Source organism: Nansenia antarctica (assembly GCF_963989245.1).
Source record: "Nansenia antarctica genome assembly, chromosome: 4".
In the NCBI taxonomy this organism is placed as follows: domain Eukaryota; kingdom Metazoa; phylum Chordata; class Actinopteri; order Argentiniformes; family Microstomatidae; genus Nansenia; species Nansenia antarctica.
In genome coordinates, this window is record NC_137689.1 from 27,177,963 (window position 1) to 27,198,405 (window position 20,443).

A 20,443-nucleotide genomic window follows, 5' to 3' on the forward strand; every position below is an offset into this window, starting at 1 on the left:
ACTTCCAAACAAATTCAAGCTGACCTGCAGATAAAGGGTACAACAGTGTCAGCTCGCACTATCCGTCGCCATCTGAATGAAATGGGAAGCTATGGTAGGAGACCCAGGAGGACCCCACTGCTGACACAGAGACAAAAAAAAGCCAGACTGGAGTTTGCCAAAACTTACCTGGAGAACCCAAAATCATTCTGGGAGAACATCCTGTGGACAGATGAGACCAAAATAGAGCTTTTTGGTAAAGCACATCATTGTACTGTTTACAGAAAACTAAATGAGGCCTTCAAAGAAAAAACACGGTCCCTACAGTCAAACATGGCGGAGGTTCACAGATGTTTTGGGGTTGCTTTGCTGCTTCTGGCACCTGATACCTTGACTGTGTGCATTCTGAAGACTACCAAAGAATGTTGGGCTGCAATCTAGGGCCCAGTGTCAGAAAGCTGGGTCCCTGTCAGAGTTCATGGGTCTTCCAGCAGGACAATGATCCAAAGCACACTTCAAAAAGCACCCAGAAATGGTTTAAGACAAATAGCGTTCTGAAGTGGCCAGCAATGAGTCCAGATCCAATAGATCTAATCCCATAGATTGCCTGTGGCGCGAAAACAGCAGTTGGGAGAAGGCACTCTTCAAATGTGAGAGACCTGGAGCAGTTGGCAAAAGAAGAGAGGTCCAAAATTCCAGTAGAGTGGTGTCAAAAACTTTCATGGTTACAGGAAGCGATTGATTTTAGTTATTTTTTTTCCAAAGGCTGTGCTACCAAATGTAAAGTTGAGGGTGCCCATCATTTTGGCCAGTCCATTTGTGGAGTTCTGTGTGGAATCATATCATGTATGACATGTTACCCTTGCCTTGTCTACAAAACCTGTGCTACAGCTACTAGATTGAAATCTAGATGGCAGTTACTAGATTGAAATCAAGTGCAATACTGAAACACAACTGTGAACATTTCAAACCTGCAAACTGCGACACTTTAAATTAATGTGCAATAACACTATGTGCAATATGACAACCCTCTGGTACATAAGGTTCAGAGATAGGAAATGTTAGAATAGGTATAGCATAGCATAGAGTACAGCACAGTGTTTTATTTGTATAGTGTATAGTATAGTGGATAGTGTACATAGCCTTTATTTATGTAAACCAGCTCTTTTCCCTTCTTGTTTTTAGTTTTTTTTTCCTAGCACCAGGGGAGCCCCCCCTCCCAAATGTCGTTGTTTGGTACCTGTACTATATCAATGACAATAAAGACCATTCATTCATTCATTCATACAGAAAGGAGGATAAAAGTTTGTATTGGGCCTTTATTTTGAAATATGTAAAAATAACGCAGCACTTGGCTCAATGATAACCGTGAACTGGCTTTTTCCTGTCGCCAGAAGATAGGAAGCTAAATTTGCACCATGTGCAAAATAGTTTCCACGGGTAATGTCAACAGGTAATAACAAACAAAAAAACGCATTGCCATTTAATCAAATAATTCTGGCATAGAAGACCAGTGATCGGAGGTGATTTTAACCCAGGGCGATGGAGCACATTGTAACACCCAAGGTAAGACTGTCGAGTCTGTTTTGTTTTGAAGCATGGCTAACCAGGCTGTGGTGCACTGACTGATGAAGTAGTTGGATTTATTAGCAATCGAAAGTTAGCTATCTTACTTAATGTTCACAACTGGCTTTATACGATGGGAGATCTGTGACCAAAAGTGTATGTCCAAATGTGTAAATGTAAATCATGTTACTTACTATGTGTTTAGTATGTTTTTGATAGTCAGTCACTTCGCTAGCTAGGTTAGTGCTAACACAGCAGGAAGCCTGCGCTGCACTGATGTCTACTGTCAGCTGATGTAGGCTATGTAGCGCACCTGACAGGATTTCCTCCAGTTATTATTATATATTTATTATTATTATTATTATTATTATTATTATTATATAAACATAGAGCTGCCGACATCGGCCTAGAATAATTTGTATTATTATTATTTGAAAATGACAGGTGGAAGAAGTGAAATTGTTGGACCGCTACACTGCCAAGAAGCCAGCGGTTGGCACCCTCTATCTAACTGCCACTCATCTCATTTATGTGGACACCTCCTCTAACACCCGCAAGGAAACATGGGTATGAGACACAAACATATTACACAAAAGACACACCTTTCCTCCTTCCTCCCCCCCCCCACCGTTGGTGTTTAGCTACATATGAAGGCACTGGATAGGTAGGGGAGCAATATGGTGGAACTCCATCAGCCATTGCTCTGGAGTTAGTGCTGGTGGAGTCATTCATCTGTTGTGTTCAATATGATAAATGGTAAATGGACTGCACTTATATAGCGCCTTTTTTGCTGCTCCAAAGCGCTTTGCAACGGCCTCTCATTCACCCATTCACACACACATTCACGCACCAATGGCGGGAAGCTGCCATGCAAGGTGCTGGCCCGCTCACTGGGAGCAATTTAGGGGTTCAGTGTCTTGCCCAAGGACACTTCGACATGTGGCCAGCCGGGGCTCGAACCACTGATCTGCCAACCTTGTGATCATTAGACGGCGACTCTACCTCCTGTGCCACAGCCGCACATGCAATAAAGATTACATGGAATGCGAGGGAACCGTTGTTTATTTTGTGCAGTGTGTTGACCTTGCAGACGGCTAATACTGTACATTATAGATGGATATACATTATATCCATGTATAACTACCTAACCTTAAGCACACAGTCACTTACTCAATACTACCTCTCACATCCACTGCCACCGAGTGCATAATACCCATGACATTCTCCTTGTACTATTGTCACTTTAAAAAAAAAATTTTTTATCTTGACTTATCTTGCCTATTGTCTTGTACTGCAATGTCAGAAACCGAAGCCTAAGACTTTTACTCTCTTACACTTGTGTAATGTGACGTACAGGGTTCCCACAGGTCCTTGAAAGTTTGTGAATTTGAGAGAAAAAAATCAAGGCCTTAAAAGTTTTTGAAAATAGACATGGGTCATTGAAAGTGCTTGAATTACCCTCTCTCTCTAAAAAAATTATAGCGACCATCTAGTGTTCAAGCCTCTCCATTCAAAAGCCTCTCTTTTTAATTGTTGAATGTGAGCGGAGAGTTACTATTATATAAATTCTCATCTAGATCTGTCTCAAACTACGCCGTGTTGGGTCCTTGAATTTGAAGGAATTGTGTCTTGAAAGTCCTTGAAAGGTGCTTGGATTTGATGTTTCAGAAGGTGTGGGAACCCTGGACGTAACAATAACACTTGAAACCTTTTACAATTTCTGGTTTGGTAGGGGCTAGGGGAAAGGTTGATCGCTAGTCACTGTTGTCAGTTGGGGCACAAAACTGCAGTATGCTCGTAGGAACTTAAAGCCAAGAATAATTATGATCAGTTAAAACTGCTCTTCTTTGATTCCGTTTTCACTGTCTTCACCAGATCGTGCACCATCTCATCGCCACCGTGGAGAAACTTCCCATCACCGCCTCAGGATGTTCTCTTCTCATCAGTTGCAAGAATTTCCATGTGGCTCACTTTGTCATCCCCAAAGAGAGGGACTGCCAGCACGTGTATCAATCCCTGCTCAGATTCTCCCAACCAGGTGATGATCCTACCGTAGGTCAAGTCAAACCAGGAGTTTTGCATGAGTGTCTTTGCATGATAGTTTCTTGAGTGTGGACTGATTGGTCTAAATCAGTGTTTTTCAAACCTCTCCTCGGGGACCACCAGCCGTTCCACATATTTGATCTGTTCCACCACCAGCACACCTGATTCAACTAATCAAGTGCAAAGCAATTATGATTTGTACTTGATTAGTTGAATCAGGTGTGCTGGTGGTGGAACAGATCAAATATGTGGAACGGCTGGTGGTCCCCGAGGAGAGGTTTGAGAACCACTGGTCTAAATTATTCATTTGATTCAATCTCATTCATGATCTCTGGGTAAAAAGGGGGTGGTTTCCACTGTGGAAATACTGGTAACACTGGTATCCTTTCTTATTCATTGTGCATTCATGCTCCTTAAAAATAACATTGGGCTCTTTACAGGGAAAGTGGAAGAGCTTTATGCGTTTCTTTACAACCCAAAACAACAAGAAGAAGATGACAGGAGGGCTGGGTGGAGCTCTGTCAGCTCGGCCATGGACTACCACAGAATGGGGCTGCCCAACGAGTTCTGGGAAGTAACGGACCTCAACAAGAGCTATGAGGTCAGTTTCTGGAGTCAAGTCAGTGCCATGTCGTGAGCTTAGAATCATACGGTTCTATCTCCGTTTAGGGTACTTCAGAGATATTGAGCGTCAACGTTTTTTCATTCCATTATGTTTTATGAGATGGAACCTTTGTATTTTATGAATTACTAACTCAGAAATGTCAACATTTTTTAAAATAACACCACACAGGCATTAATAAACACCTAATGGATCAGATTATGTAAAAAACTAAATTCTGACAAAAATGGAGATAGAACCTTATAATTCTAACGTCACATTGTGTCAAAGGCGAGTATTTCCCCTCCAAGAGAGCTCATCTATGTTGCAGAGTTTCGGCCCCAGTGGTTGTCATTAAGGGGCATCATAAAACATTTTTTATTTTGAATTTTTGAATTGTATTTCAAATAATTTTATTATTATTAAAAGAAAAATGTATGGTTAATATTTTTATTGAATTTCACAGAGACATGTACACAACAGGACATAACAACAACAACTAGTATCCATGGGGGAGGTTATTGTCCCATGTAATAGTAGAAAACTAGTTTTGCACTTCGTTATGCAGTGCATTGTCCATAAACAATAACAGAGAATGTTCTTTCTCTTTTTTTTAGGCCATCATTATTTTAATCTGTATTCACTCTGTTCTTTAGGTCTGCAGCACGTATCCCTCAGATCTTGGCATACCAACGACAGCAAGCAAGGATATTGTCTTTGGGAGTGCCAAATTCAGAAGCAGGGGGCGCATTCCTACTCTCTCCTACTTTCACAAGGAAACTAATGTAAGTTCCGGCACTCATTTCACTGAATGCTCATCAATAGACATTTACAACTGTGGTGCAACGTCATTTATTTCATAATGAAAACAACAAAGCAAGTGGGGTAAATGTAATATTTTAATTTTAAAAAGTATTATTTTATTATATTGCCTCTGCTTTTAACATCAGGGCAGACGATAACGACAATCCACCAGCAGTGTTCTAATGGATATTCTGAGTCATAATGTTTTGTGTAGTATGTAGTAGCTTTTTTCAAAAATTATTTTGATAGATAGATCTTTATTTAGTCAGGACCGTGCACATTAATGAACAGTGACTTATACAAAGTATGGTGACAGTAAATATGCCGGATTTAGCTGTGAGCTAATTTGCATCCGTAGTCCTCATGACATAAAATCGTACAATAAAATAGTTTTCAGTGCACCACGTCTATTTCCAATCCCCCCACTAGTCTTTTAAATCAATGGTTGCTGTGAATAACGTCAATTTGCCCTATAAGAATTGTTTTGTTTTCTAGGCAGCGATTTGCCGCTGTAGCCAGCCCCTGTCTGGGTTCAGTGCACGAAGCTTGGAAGATGAGCAGATGCTGCAGGCCATCAGCCAGGCTAACCCCCAAAGCCCCTACATGTATGTTGTGGATACCAGACCTAAGGTTAATATTAAACTCTCAATTGTTTCACTCCTCTTTAATCTTCCCTGTACTTTGTTCAGTTTTAGTCATTCCTGACTGTTTGTATCTTCCAGTTGAATGCCATGGCCAACCGAGCGGCAGGGAAGGGCTACGAGAACGAGGATCATTACTCAAACATCCGCTTCCAGTTCGTGGGCATCGAGAACATCCATGTCATGAGGAGCAGTCTACAGAAGCTTCTGGAAGGTTGTTGTCTGTCACTGAGTCTAGCGGTTTGCATTTTTGTGAATCACTTCCCAGTGTTTTTAAAGTTTCAAGTCATCATGTGACTGGAGTTAAAGGCAAGACCAAAGTTCATGCTCAACAAAGCCGTTTATAAGGTGCTAAAAGGTCTTTTATTTGCAGTGTCGGCTCTGAAGTCTCCAACAATGAGTGACTACCTGACAGGACTGGAGAACTCTGGCTGGCTGCGCCATATCAAGGCTGTGATGGATGCTGGAGTGTTTCTGGCAAAGGTACGGCAGGGTCTTGCAGGGGGAGTGCAAGAATGCAGCCAAAGACCTGTTTGCCATTTAGCATGTTAATAGCACTAGGGATGAAGGAAACATGAAGTATTTTAGTCCTCCTAGCAGGAGCCCTGAAACGAAGGCCAGAGGTTAAAAAGCTCAAAATCCCTCTGGACTGGAGGGAACTGGCAGACCAATATAGCTTTAGCCCTCATAAGGACCTGCCTAACGACTCGGGGTGTAACGGTACACATATTCGTACCGAAGGTTTTCGCGTGTTCACGTGTGTCCCGAACTAACGCAGCATTCTTTTACCCACTGGACCTTTTTGTCTTTTTAGTTTTTCTCAGTACGCATGCGCGCACACGCCACAGAGAGATTGTTAGGATTGGATTGATGACAATTATTTTTATTTAATCCATTTTAAATGTAGTCTATGACACAACAACATGAGAAAAAGTGAAGGGGTGTGTTGACTTTCTGTAGCCACTGTACATTATATATATGGATTGTGAATTTTTACCAATAACCGAACCGTGACTTAAAAACCGCGTAGCCACGTACCGAACCGAAATGTTTTTTGTACCGCTACACCCCTAGTATGGACTCAAACACGTGTCCTGTACGACGGTGACTCTGATGTACCTGATGGTCTCTGCGTAGGCTGTGGCTGAGGAGAAGGCCAGCGTGCTGGTGCACTGCTCAGACGGATGGGACCGGACCGCTCAGGTGTGCTCTCTGGCCAGCATCCTCCTGGACCCCTACTATCGCACCGTCAAGGGACTTATGGTGGGTTTAACAGTATAACAGTGAACAGTTATAACTATGGAGTTTGAACATGTACAAGGCTCTTCAGCAGCATTAGAGCTGGGTTGTCAACCTGCACAATCACATACTCAACCCTTGAATGAAAACATGAAGCTGTACTAGAGAACATCTTAAAGCCTTGAGCAATTTCTTCAATCCATCACATTTGGTTAAAAAAAAAGAAAGAAAGAAAAAGAAGAAGAAGAAAAAAAAACATTCACATTTCATTTTCTCAAAATGGCTTAACCCATAACTGTGTTTCTTACTTAAAGGTTTTGATTGAAAAAGAATGGATAGCTATGGGTCACAAATTCACACAAAGGTATGAATAAATCTATTATTATTGTTTGAACAAGACTCTAAGTCTGCTTGTCACTAAAATGTGAAATGTGACATCTGAACTCTACGTATGTCTAAAACCTGCATCCTTGTACATATACTGTAGGACATAATGAAAACAGATATACAGTGGGGGAAATGAGTATTACATTTCTTTTTAAATCAACGTATTTCCATTGCAGCTATTCACATGAAATGTAGTCCAACCGGTGGTATTAACTCAACAAAATATTTTACACGCTAACTGAACACGCTAACTGAACAGTGAACACGCTAACTGAATTTATTTGTAATACTTGGTGAAGAAGCCTTTGTTTCCAGTGACAGCTTCAAGACGCTTTCTGTATGAAAAAACAAATCTCTCACAGAGATCAGGTGGGATTCCGGCCCATTCTTCAACACAGACAGTCTTTAGATCTTGAAGATTCCAGGGGGCCCGCTGGTGAATCTTGATCTTCAGTTCCTTCCACAAATGTTCTATTGGATTTAAGTCTGGCGATTGACCAGGCCAGTCCAACACTTTTACTTTCTTCCTCTTGAACCAATTGAGAGTCTCCTTTGCAGTATGTTTTGGATCATTGTCCTGCTGGAAGATCCACTCGTGTCTCATCCTCATCATCCTGGTGGATGGCAACAGATTCTTCTCAAGAATTTCCCGGTACATCGCTCCATTCATCTTCCTTTTGATTATTTGGATTCCACCAGTACCATGTGAAAAGAAACGAGAAGAGAATACCATGATGCTTCCACCTCCAAACTTTACTGTAGGTATGGTATTTTTAGGATCATATGCAGCGCCATTTCTCCTCCAAACATGGCACGTTGTATTCTTGGCGAAAAGTTAGTTTTTGTCTCGGTTGACCAGACTAAATTCTCCCAGTAATCTACAGGCTTCTCCAAATGTTCTGTAGCAAACTTCAAACAAGCTTCAGCATGCCGTTTCTTCAGTAACGGAGTCTTCCGGTGAGATCGCGAATGGAGACCGTGGCGGTGGAGTGCATTGCCTATTGTTTTCTTTGTGACAACTGTACCTGTTGCTTCCAGGTCTTTCTGGAGCTCTGCTCGAGTGGTCCTTGACTCTTGGTCTACTCTTCTAACTAACTTTCTGACTGCCCGGTCAGAAATCTTGCGAGGAGCTCCTGTGCGTGGCCGGTTGATGGTCGAGTGATGTTCCTTCCACTTGCGGATCATGGTCCCAATGGTCAAATATAGGAACATTTAGGAGTTGAGAAATCCATCTGTAAGCAGTGCCATTACTACGCTGCTCAACAATCGTGTTGCGAAGGTCTTGGGAGAGCTCTTTGCCTCTACCCAAAAAAACTTGCTGACAAATGATTTGTTTACTTGCATTCAGAGGTGGGAAACCCTTTTTACTTGCCCGTACTTGCCCACTCACCAACATGCACTAACCCTGCTGATTGTAATTCAATACTTTTTTTGAGTTGTGACCAATGTGTGGTCTAAATTTCATGTGAACAGCTGCAATGGAAATACGTTGAATATATATACATTTTTTATGTGTTGAATACTTATTTCCCCTGCTGTATATAACACAGTACTTTGTCAGCAGATGTGGACATGTTCAAGGGGATCCAAAGGAGGTGTCCCCTGTCTTCACCCAGTTCATGGAGTGCCTTTGGAACCTGATGGAGCAGTATCCCTGTGCTTTTCAGTACAATGAGGGGTTCCTTCTTGAAATCCACACCCATGTGTACTCCTGCCAGTTTGGAAACTTCCTTGGCAACTGCCAGAGAGAGCGAGAGGAGATACGGTGAGGAGCGTCATTGACAGATTCCACATATTAAACAGACAAATGTCCCTGAAACACAAGTGTTAAAAGCTCAAATCCTACCTACTGGAAATGTTGGATTTTTTATTATTTTTTTATTTTTTTCTACAATCATTCTTGGACATTTGTTGAGACTGTATGAGCAGAGTAGAGCAGCCATACTCAGGTGTGTTAGTGAACAAACTTGTTGTTGCCATTTTCAGACTACAGGAGAGGACCTTCTCTGTTTGGCCATTCCTATGGGAGAACAGTGGTCAGTACAGAAACCCTCTGTACAAATGCTCCTTATGGAGGGAAATCTTGAGGCCCAACACCCTGCCATTGAATTTCAAGTAAGTTGTCGTTGGTGACCACCATTCTTTGTGACCAGAGGTGGAAGAAAAGGGGTGGGTAAGGCTAGAAGCTGATAAAAAAAATGGTTTTATTATAATAATAATAAAAAGAAAGGAGATACTTTCCCAAATGTTGATTGGGTTTACGCGATTTACTGTTAAACCTGGGTCAAAAAGGCAAATACTTCCTCTACTTGAATGGTGATTCATGTATTTGACTGTGTATTATTGAATCAATTGAACAATGTCACCTCAAATACGTGATGCGTGCTGGTGAAGGGTGCGACCATTCGCCAACCCTGAAACCTCGAAAAACCTAAACCTTTCTAAAAAAAAAAGAAAAGAAAAAAAGATAATTGGAAATGAGGATATCATCCACAGTATCAATAAAGACACACTATTCTGCATGGAAGAAGAAAAAAAAACTTTCTATACGCATTCTCTTTTACTAGCTGTTAATAGCATAGAAATGGCCATGAAGTTCGCGTTCGCAAGGTTCGTGTTCACGTGGAGGGGGGAGACGCTTCACTGACACGGAAAAAAAACCCACTCTGGCAGAATTATCTTTTTGAGAAGATCATAGAATTCTGTTCTGATGAGGTAGGAAACATCACATGACCTCCACCAAAGCCATTCTAGAATCTAGATGCATTATGAACTACAGTGATATTAATTAATGATATAATAATAATAATAGCTTATTTATATAGCGCCTTTCAGGGGACCCAAGGTTGCTTTACAGGGAAACAAGAAAATAACAAAAACAGTCAGACAAACAGACAGGCAAACAAAAACAACAACAGAACTAGGGTCCGAAGGCAAACAGGGGGGACTTGAGGGCCGTTTTAAGGCGTCCAGGGTGGGGATGTTTGTGGATCGCCGCAGGGAGAGAGTTCCGGAGGGTGGGGGGCTGCCACACTAAAAGCTCTGACCCCGAAGGTCCACAGGTTGGTACGGGGGGTAGCAAGCAGGCCCGAGTCTGAAGACCGCAGGTTCCGGGGAGGGGCATGTGGGCGGAGGAGGTCAGACAAGTACTGGGGGGGCATGGAGGGACTTGTAGGTGAGGAGGAGGATTTTGTAGGAGATGCAGGACTTGACCGGAAGCCAGTGGAGGTGGATGAGGGTGGGGGGTGATGTGCTGCCACGGCTTTGTGTGAGTGAGAACCCTGGCAGCGGAGTTTTGGACATACTGGAGTCTGTCCGGGGTTTTGTTGGGTACCCCAAACAGGACTCCATTGCAGTAATCCAGGCGGGAGGTGACAAACACATGGAGCAGGGATTGGGATTGATGTGGGTTTGGAAGGAAAGGGTGGAGTCAAGACTGATGCCCAGGTTTTACTATCCTATTATTGTATTGCTCAGTTGTATCTTGCCTTATTGTTTCCTTTTATATATTGTCATTTTGTTTTCTCTTGCTGCTGCAATGTTGACTGGAACTGAAGCCATAAGAATGTGACTATTTACTGGATGGGATGTAATACACTTTTGGCACACATGGCAATAACTTTTGGCACACATGGCAATAACAAAATGATGAATCTTGTGGTTGTCCTCGGTGAGTGGTTGGGGGTGGTGTAACCAGGGAGTAGCTAAAGGACTGTAGAATTTAGGAAGGGCTGGTTATCTAACTAACTCGGAGCTAAATCGGCAGTGTAGGAGGATACAGGCAGGGGGCGCCAGCAACCCTTTAGACTAGCAGTACTAGCATTAGCATTAGCATTAGAATTAGCATTAGCATTGGCATTAGCATTAGCATTAGCATTAGCTAACCGACAACTAAACACACAGTAATGTAGCAAAGATGAACAAACACATTTATTTAGACAGATGATATATACATCCCCGTATATACTCCCTCCCAGCCGGCCACACACACACTCAATCACTCACTCACACGCAGGGCCTGGCCTGGAAAAGGCTTAGAGTCCCGGACTGAAAGGAGCGCGTTGAGGCCTGGTTGGAGCTTGCATGTGCTTCGAGGAAGGCAGCAGACAAAAGGGGGGGGGGTGACGTAGCAACTCGAAGGGAAAGGGGCTTCTTCGTAGTCCACGACGAGGTGTGAATGGCTCAGGTCCGGTGGCCCACGGTCGGTCGCAATCCACCTCGTGAAGGCGACGGCTCTGTCCAGCTTGGGTCTCGCTTGGTCCAACGTTAGCAGCCGGCGGCTGGCAAGGCTGGCTAACGGGGACACAGCTAAACTGGGCTAGCGCTGCCAACTCAACGAACTCCGAACTCCCGCGGTGCTGCGGGTAGCCCGTGATTCACTACTAACAGTCAATGCCAAAGGCAGGTCTCCTCCGACACTCAGAGTCTCCCGTTCTCCTTGTGGACTGTTGAGAGATGTTGAATTGCTGCTGTAAGGTTTGCTCTCTGTCACAGTGGTAAACTCAATAATCACTCTTCAGGTCTTCAGCTTCAGCACGGTGTGCGTTTTACTGACTCCGCCATCTTAGATCGACTTCTCGTTTCTCCTTCTCATGTCACTCTCCGACCACAGACCACTTCCGTCGCTATATATACACCAACCGAACATACATCCGGTCACGTACGCCAATCATACATCCGGTCACGTACGCCACTCAAAAACCACGCCCACTAAACTGGCGCTTACACAATACTAAACAAATCTAAGACAGAACTTATACAATTACAATAACAATACATACACCTTCATGAGAAACGTACATGAATAGTATGGAAAATAATAAAGGAAATAACAGGGGCAAAATAGGGCTGATTCGGGGAAACTAAACTGGCTCTAAATTGTGGGCCTTCATAACAGCCGCCCCATGAAACCCTCGGTTTCATTTAACTAGGGAAGGCACACTGGCTAGGCTGCTCTAGCAGCGTGAGGTATGAGGTGATAGTGTCTAGGCTAGTGGAGGTCTGAGGGCCAGGGGGCATCCCATATCCCCACTCCCTTCGAGTGGGGGGTGTAGGTTGGTAAGGGTCATAAAACTCATCCACAGCAGGTGGATAGTCATCTGGGTACATGGACCCTTGGGACCTCTCCGGATACTTCAATGGCCCTTCCTGCCAGGCATGGGATGGTGGGTACCTGTCAACCTGTCCAAAGACCTCTTCATAATGGTTTCTCCTTGAACCTCTGAGTTCAGCACGACTTGCATGGCTGTGTTTCTCCAATTGCTCCTCTGCATCTCTGGGTCTCTCTCTATAGAGACCCTGTGTAGTCTCTGGGGAGTAGAGTTTCGGTGATCGCCTGGGTTGGCTTTCATAATGTCTCTCCTCTTGTACTTGGCTGAAGTTTCTTTCGTATTGGTCTCTAGTAGATTCCAGGTGGCCCTTGCTCATGTGATTGTAGTCTTTGGAGACAACTGTTGGTCCTTGGCTTTTGTGCTCAACCTTCTCTGATTGGTTGGCTTGGAACTCTTTCAGAAGATGACACAGCTTGTCCTTCAGGAAGTTGGCCTCTTCCACATTCTCAATGTGTATGTTGCTCAACACATCCAAAACATTGCCTGTGTCTGGAGTCTGTGTCCGTGTCATCTCAGCTCTGGAGCTTGTCCCCTGGTAGACACCCTGTGGCTTGGCAAAGGTTTCCTGCCGTGGTCTATTAGAGTCATCAACACGTATTATTTTAACCACATCCATCTCCTGGTCTGTGGCATCAGAGAACCGGCTCTTCTTCTTCCTCTTCTCAGGGTACTTGTTTATGTTTTCGCTAACATCGTCTTCGACGCCGTCCGGACTTGCCCCGCCTTCGGGCGATATAGCCTGACGTCTTAACCTTTTCTCTCCCGGTTTCTGCTTCTGTTTGCACCACTTTCCTTGTAAGTTCCTTCGCCTTTTCTTGCCGTGTTTGAACGGACTTTTACGGATGCGTGGTTTCGTGTCTTCGGCTACGGGGTCGTCCAACAACACCACAACTCCGCTGCTCTCCGTTGGCTCCGCCTCTAGCTCCGGCTCTGGCTCCTCCTCCTTCACCTTCAGTTGGGTGTAGGCCATGGCCACAGGTGCAGGCAGAGCTAGCTCCAACTCAGCGGTCAGCGGAGTATCGTCCGGCTCTGGCACCGCCGGCGTCTTCCTCCTTTGAGCTGACCTCTGCCTCACCGACAAGCTAGTAGATCTTTTCCTCCTCGGTTTAGACAAAGGGCTGGTAGATCTTCTCCTGCTGGGTTTCGAGACAGGGCTGGTAGATGTTCTCTTCACGCCCTGGACTTCGATACGCACTGTCTTTGCTTTAAGGAGGTCTATGGCGTAGACGTCCTCCTTTGACCGTACGTAGAGCTTCTCATTCTTGTAGGGCGCAACGTCTAGCGTCCACAGCTTCTGGACGTTGTCTGGTAGCGCCGCATTCATGGAGTCCACACTGGTGTGAAGGCAGTTGATGGTCTGCACTTCTTCGGTTCGGACATGGAGGGATGACGTAGCTCTCCCGTTTCTATCTCTCCACTCGGTAGCGCCTTGGAGGGCCCACCCAAGCGCAGTCTTAACAGCCATCGGGCAGCCTCGTGGTCCTCTCAGCGGAGGACGGAGCGACACGATCAGTGCAGCGTTGTCCGAGCCGATGAGAAGGGTTGGCTCCGCTCCTTCTATCGGATGTAGGTCTACTCGCCGTAGGTGGGAATATCTTGCGCGTAATCTCTCCAGGGGGTAGTCGTAGCGGGAGAGCGCTAACTGGTCTGCGGTGAAGACATTCCGAAGCCGATATCTGTCCGCCGGCCGCCCCGCCGGGGAGATAGAGAAGTTGATTCTCGCCCCGGTGACCTCTTTAAGGTCGCGACGTATCGTGCGCAGAGTCAGCTTCTCCTCAGTCCCTTGGAGCCCCAACTGGCGCACCGCCTCCTGGAGAAGGATGGTCCGTTCCGACCCGTCGTCTAGAACGGCGTACGTGTCGTACACAGCGTTGTTGTGGTGAAGTCGGACCTTCACCACCTTCAGTAGGACCTTGGAGCCGCTGCTCTGGGCTGGGTCTAGATAGTAGACAGGTGTTTCCTCTTCCGGTGCGCTACCGGACCTAGGGCTTCTGGTGCCCTCCGTGGACCTGGCGAGGGAGACCTCGTGTAGGATGTTGAGGTGGACCTCCTCACAGCGGTTGCACTTTCTCCTCAAGGTGCAGTTCTTAGCCAGATGGTCGCGCCCACAGTTCCAGCACCTCTTGTTCTCCTCGAGCCACCTCTGCTTGGCCTCGGTACTCAGGTTGTTGAAGTCACTGCACTCATTGAACCAGTGCTCGCTGGTGCAGTACGGACATGGCGGTGGACCTCTCCGTCCCTTTTGAGGGGGTTGAGAGGAATCCTTTCCCTCAGGTCGGGCTTTCCTCTCTCTGCGAGGCTCCTCCTCCGTGTGCAGCACTCCTACTGGGCGTCCTCTGTTCGAGCTCGGCCTGTCCCAGCGGTCTCCCTTCTCCCTCTCCTTCTTCGGCTCAGCGTAACCCATGGCGTCTACGTTGGTGTCATGCACTTCCTCCAGTAGGAACTCCGCGAAGGCAGCCATGCTCAGACCCAACTTCCCGGGGTTACGAACGCGCTGCTGTCGCCGGAACCTCTCCTGCCGGAAGCGTGGGATCTTGCGGAGCAGCCGCTCTACGTTGGAGGTGCTGTTGATCTCGCTGGCGCCAGCTGGGCCCTGCGTCTTCAGCATTCCAACCAAGGTGTGCACGCGGAGCGCGAAGTCATCCAGCGCCCGTTCATCCTTGATGGGGGCCTGCTGTTCGAGGGCTTGCAGTTCAGCAAGGGCGTGGTTCCAGGGACGACCGTAGCGGGCATCCAAGTCGGCGAGCGCTCTGGTGTAAGGTGTCGGTGCGGAGGCATGGGCCAGAACCATGTTGTGGGCTCTGGGGTTCCTCACATGCTGAAGGAGAATCGCATATTTGTAGGACTCTGAGCAGGAGTCGTCCAAGAGCGTGTCTAGGCAGATGCGTAGTTCCACATACTGGCTCCTGTCCTCGTCCTTGAAGAAGGGGAACTTGGGTCCCTCCACCTGGGGAAACATCCTGTAGTGGATGATCGGGGCTGGAGTGACGGTCTGGGTGTCCGGCCTGCATGCATTTTGGTTCACTGGAGGACCTAGGGGTGTGCTACGCTCTTGGGGAATGGCTCCCCTCCCGGGCAGCGACGCTGGCTCCCTCTGGGCCGCGTAGCGGTCGGGTCCCTGGTCCTCTTCCTTCAAGGTGGTCAGCTGGGCCTGTAGTTGGACAGTCATGGCGGGGGTCATGGAGCCATCGGCGGGGGGTTCAGGAGATGGCACTCGAGAGGGCCGTGCGGATGATGCTCTGGAGCTACGGGCCGACGGAGCTCTGCTGATGCACACGTCGCGCATGGTCTGCATCACTTCCTCCATCTTCTCCGCGTGCAGTTGCTCTCTCGCCATCTGCCTCTCCGCCGCGCGTTCCGCCCCCTCCATCTGGAGGCGCTCGCGCTCGAAATGGATGCGTTCCCTCTCTAACGCCTCCTGACGCTGTCTCTCCGCCGCACGTTCCGCTCCTTCCATCTGGAGGCGTTCACGTTCTAACGCCTCCTGGCGCTGTCTCTCCGCCGCACGTTCCCTCTCTAACGCCTCCTGGCGCTGTCTCTCCGCCGCACGTTCCGCTCCTTCCATCTGGAGGCGTTCACGCTCGAACTGGAGGCGTTCCCGCTCTAACGCCATCTCGGCCTGTTGGCGCATACATTCTGACAGCGCGGCACTACTCCCTCTGGAGTGCATGCTATCCGCCCCAGAGGCAGAACTGCCCACGGAAACCCTGGACCGGGAGGAAGCCACTGAACGGCCGGAGCTAGGTCTCGAGCGCGCCGTACTGGGAGGCAGATCGTTAAGGCTGAGGCCCTCCCTCTTCCGCCCGCAGGCGCTGTCAGACCGGGCCTCTCCTTCCTGCTCTTCCGTTTCTACGGCAAAACCCTGCTGCTCTGCCATCTCATCCTCAGGCTGGTGCTCTTTGATGGCTGTCTCGGTGCTAGCCACCCGCGCCCCGGCGGACACCTCGGCCTCTCCGACCACTGTATCCCGTGGAGTGCGCTCCTCACTACCACTCAGTGAGCTTTCGAGCTCAAGCTCATACTCTTGTAACCTCTGAGGCAACCGCGGGACTCTCTGTGGTCGTGGCTCTGGCTCAGGGGGGGGAGAAGGGGGGGTAACTGTCTGGTCTGGTTGGCTGCGCTCAGCCATGCTATCACTACACAACCTATCCGGCTCGAAGGACCAATTGTAACCAGGGAGTAGCTAAAGGACTGTAGAATTTAGGAAGGGCTGGTTATCTAACTAACTCGGAGCTAAATCGGCAGTGTAGGAGGATACAGGCAGGGGGCGCCAGCAACCCTTTAGACTAGCAGTACTAGCATTAGCATTAGCATTAGCATTAGCATTGGCATTAGCATTAGCATTAGCATTAGCTAACCGACAACTAAACACACAGTAATGTAGCAAAGATGAACAAACACATTTATTTAGACAGATGATATATACATCCCCGTATATACTCCCTCCCAGCCGGCCACACACACACTCAATCACTCACTCACACGCAGGGCCTGGCCTGGAAAAGGCTTAGAGTCCCGGACTGAAAGGAGCGCGTTGAGGCCTGGTTGGAGCTCGCATGTGCTTCGAGGAAGGCAGCAGACAAAAGGGGGGGGGGTGACGTAGCAACTCGAAGGGAAAGGGGCTTCTTCGTAGTCCACGACGAGGTGTGAATGGCTCAGGTCCGGTGGCCCACGGTCGGTCGCAATCCACCTCGTGAAGGCGACGGCTCTGTCCAGCTTGGGTCTCGCTTGGTCCAACGTTAGCAGCCGGCGGCTGGCAAGGCTGGCTAACGGGGACACAGCTAAACTGGGCTAGCGCTGCCAACTCAACGAACTCCGAACTCCCGCGGTGCTGCGGGTAGCCCGTGATTCACTACTAACAGTCAATGCCAAAGGCAGGTCTCCTCCGACACTCAGAGTCTCCCGTTCTCCTTGTGGACTGTTGAGAGATGTTGAATTGCTGCTGTAAGGTTTGCTCTCTGTCACAGTGGTAAACTCAATAATCACTCTTCAGGTCTTCAGCTTCAGCACGGTGTGCGTTTTACTGACTCCGCCATCTTAGATCGACTTCTCGTTTCTCCTTCTCATGTCACTCTCCGACCACAGACCACTTCCGTCGCTATATATACACCAACCGAACATACATCCGGTCACGTACGCCAATCATACATCCGGTCACGTACGCCACTCAAAAACCACGCCCACTAAACTGGCGCTTACACAATACTAAACAAATCTAAGACAGAACTTATACAATTACAATAACAATACATACACCTTCATGAGAAACGTACATGAATAGTATGGAAAATAATAAAGGAAATAACAGGGGCAAAATAGGGCTGATTCGGGGAAACTAAACTGGCTCTAAATTGTGGGCCTTCATAACAGGTGGAGTTAACCAGCTATTGTTCCCACCCATTACCTGCCTGTGAAAACTGTTAAGTGTGAATACACTGATGGATTGATTGTAAGTCGCTTTGGAATAAGGCGTCTGCTAAATCCCAAAAGTGTAACAAAACCCCCCCAATATTTAAACACTTTAACTTTTCCCCGATTTCAATATACAACATAATTTGAAAGCTTACAACCTGTCCTTTCCGAATATGTAAAAAAACAGAAAAATGATTTCAGCTACTGGTTGCACTTTTCACCAGCAGCTGTCACATACTTCAGTGTGTTTGACCCCTGGTCCGTTCATGATTGAAGAAGGTGCATCAGTTGCGTGACGTACTGAGCGATCTAACACACAGACAATAAGACACTGTGAGTAGAACAATTTAACGTTGATCATGTTTGCAGGTTCTGGTGTGGCATGTATAACCGCTTTGATAAGGGCATGCATCCAAAGCAGTCCGTTCTGGAAACCCTGATGACCATCACACAGGACAAGGCCGAGGGCGAGAAGAGAATGACTAATCTCCAGAGAGTAAGTGGATATTCATTGTTTGTAATCCCATGGTTTATGTGAAAGCTTCACTTATACAGTAGATAAGACGTTTTCCACTTTTCACGTTTTGATTTGAAGCAGTTGGCAGACATGGATGACGTCCTGGCAGATGAGGCCAGTTCAACAGACACATCACCTCAACACACTCCTCAACACACTCCTCAACTTCCGCCATCCAACGGCCACTCCACCCAACATGCTGAACCACTGATGAATGGTGCTGCCCAAGAGGCTGGGTTAGAGGAGCAGGAGGGACCATCAGCTACAGAAACCACTGGATGGGAGGACCAGGAGGCTCCCTCCGTTACTGCCACAAAAGACTCAAGCGTTGCCACGGAGAGTCCAGATGTCAATGAAGACATACTAGATTCCTCTTGAGAAAATGACACCGAAAGCAATTGAAATTGTGTTCTGATGTACAGTTTGAAAATGGGGATATGGTCTTGATGTAGATTGCACTAGTATGTCACTGAGCATATCCTGAATGATGAAACGAGCTATGAGCAAGAGCAACTCAACTGTGTTGAGCAGCTGCCAATTTATTTTGTAATTTAGCAACTTTAGGAAGAGGTTGTTTTCAACCTGTCATCATTTCTTTTTTTGTCTTTTTTGGGGGGGATTTATTCTAAATCAGCAAAAAAAAATCACAATGATTTGTCCTAGAGAACAGTTTGTTCCTACAACTAGTATTACAGTTGAACATGTGTGATCACATTACATATATTATTACTTGGCCAACGAATGAGGCCAACTGTTTGATTTCGTCATGTTGATTCAAGGGTATTATCCACCACTTAATCCAAGCTGCTAAAATCCTTGCTGAACAAAGGGAATGCACTGTCAGCGTCAATGAGTTTCGACCAACGTTTGACTTTATTTCCTTAATGAGAGACATTCCACTGAATACACTTAATTTCATGTCTTTCATAGCATGTCTCTTTGTTTTCTGCCAACATTTGTGAATGTGCTCTGCTTCCAAAATGTATTTTATTTACAGTATTGATTATTTACAAATGCAATTGTAAATGGATACCTGACAAATGTTTCTTATTTTATATTGGTTAAAAAGGGACAACTTAGCCCCGCGGTGGTGTAGCGGTCTAAGCACTAGCCACTAGTGCAAGCTGCCCACCGGGGACTGGGATCGAATCCCGGTCTCGCCAGATCCGGATATGGCCGGGGCACACACAGGGAGCGGCATATTGAGCGGCCGCTCCCGAGGGGGGTTATAGGACTATTTCCGGACAAGGATCCGTCGCGCAACAGCGCCCCCGGGGTGCCGGAATAACGGTGCTGGGCTCGAGGAGCCAGACAGCTAGTCTGCCTGGCGGTCTCCTCTGGGGCTGCCGGCCACGGGGTCGTGCGGCGGATCCTACGCAATAGGCAGGGGATAATTGGATGCTAGGTTGGGTTCAATTGGATACCAAATTGGGTGAAAAAGGGCTAAAATTTGGAGAAAAAAAAAAAAAAGGGGACAACTTAATTACAACATGAATTGGGTCTGTATATTTGCCACTGCTATTTTACAATATTCTCTTACTCTATTTCAGTTTCAGTTTTTCACCAACTGTCATGGTTTGCAAAATGTATTGTAGCTTTAATCTAACACCCTTGCATGTGTGTTTGAACGCATTGATCAAATGTGTACAGAATATCTAGAAGATTCCAGTCAATCATACCAGTAATGGGCAATAGGGGAAGGAAGCTTGAGTTTGCACTTAGCAAGCAAATGACATATACTCCATTGATCCTAAACTTAACTCCACTATGTCAAGCACACGGTCCACTAAAGGGAACAGGAGGGAACATACTGGGCTGCTAACACCAGGGCTTTGTGAGCCTCCAATGTAGATAATCAAGGGAAATGTTCATAGATTTTAAGTTGATAGACTGAAGAGTCTCTTACTCAATGGTTTCAGATATGTAGATTACTGTGCCTTGAAGTATTCACTCATTTGCCCTATTCTCACATCAGCTTGCCATTTTTTTTACATATTCAAATAGTAATACATATACATATTAGTAGTAACACCCCTTGTCCCAATTCAATATGTTGTACATAGCAGGTTTCCAGGATAAAGCAAAAACATGGTTATGAATGTAGCAATAATTCATATGTGAATTCACATCCTCAACAAAAGTG

At 46.5% G+C, this 20,443-nt stretch overlaps 1 protein-coding gene across 1 annotated transcript; it reads left to right on the forward strand.

Annotated features, from left to right (window-relative positions):
* Nucleotides 1–1,521: 1,521 nt before the first annotated feature.
* Nucleotides 1,522–19,773, forward strand: mtmr8 (myotubularin related protein 8; the record flags this gene model as incomplete). Its single annotated transcript, XM_080529304.1, has 14 exons — nucleotides 1,522–1,545; nucleotides 1,990–2,112; nucleotides 3,421–3,583; nucleotides 4,029–4,189; nucleotides 4,846–4,974; nucleotides 5,489–5,623; nucleotides 5,716–5,848; nucleotides 6,008–6,117; nucleotides 6,772–6,897; nucleotides 7,188–7,237; nucleotides 8,825–9,025; nucleotides 9,247–9,375; nucleotides 18,153–18,279; nucleotides 18,379–19,773. 14 exons carry the CDS (start codon nucleotides 1,522–1,524, stop codon nucleotides 18,676–18,678), a joined length of 1,911 nt encoding a protein of 636 aa, XP_080385430.1. The 3' UTR covers nucleotides 18,679–19,773.
* Nucleotides 19,774–20,443: the final 670 nt, after the last annotated feature.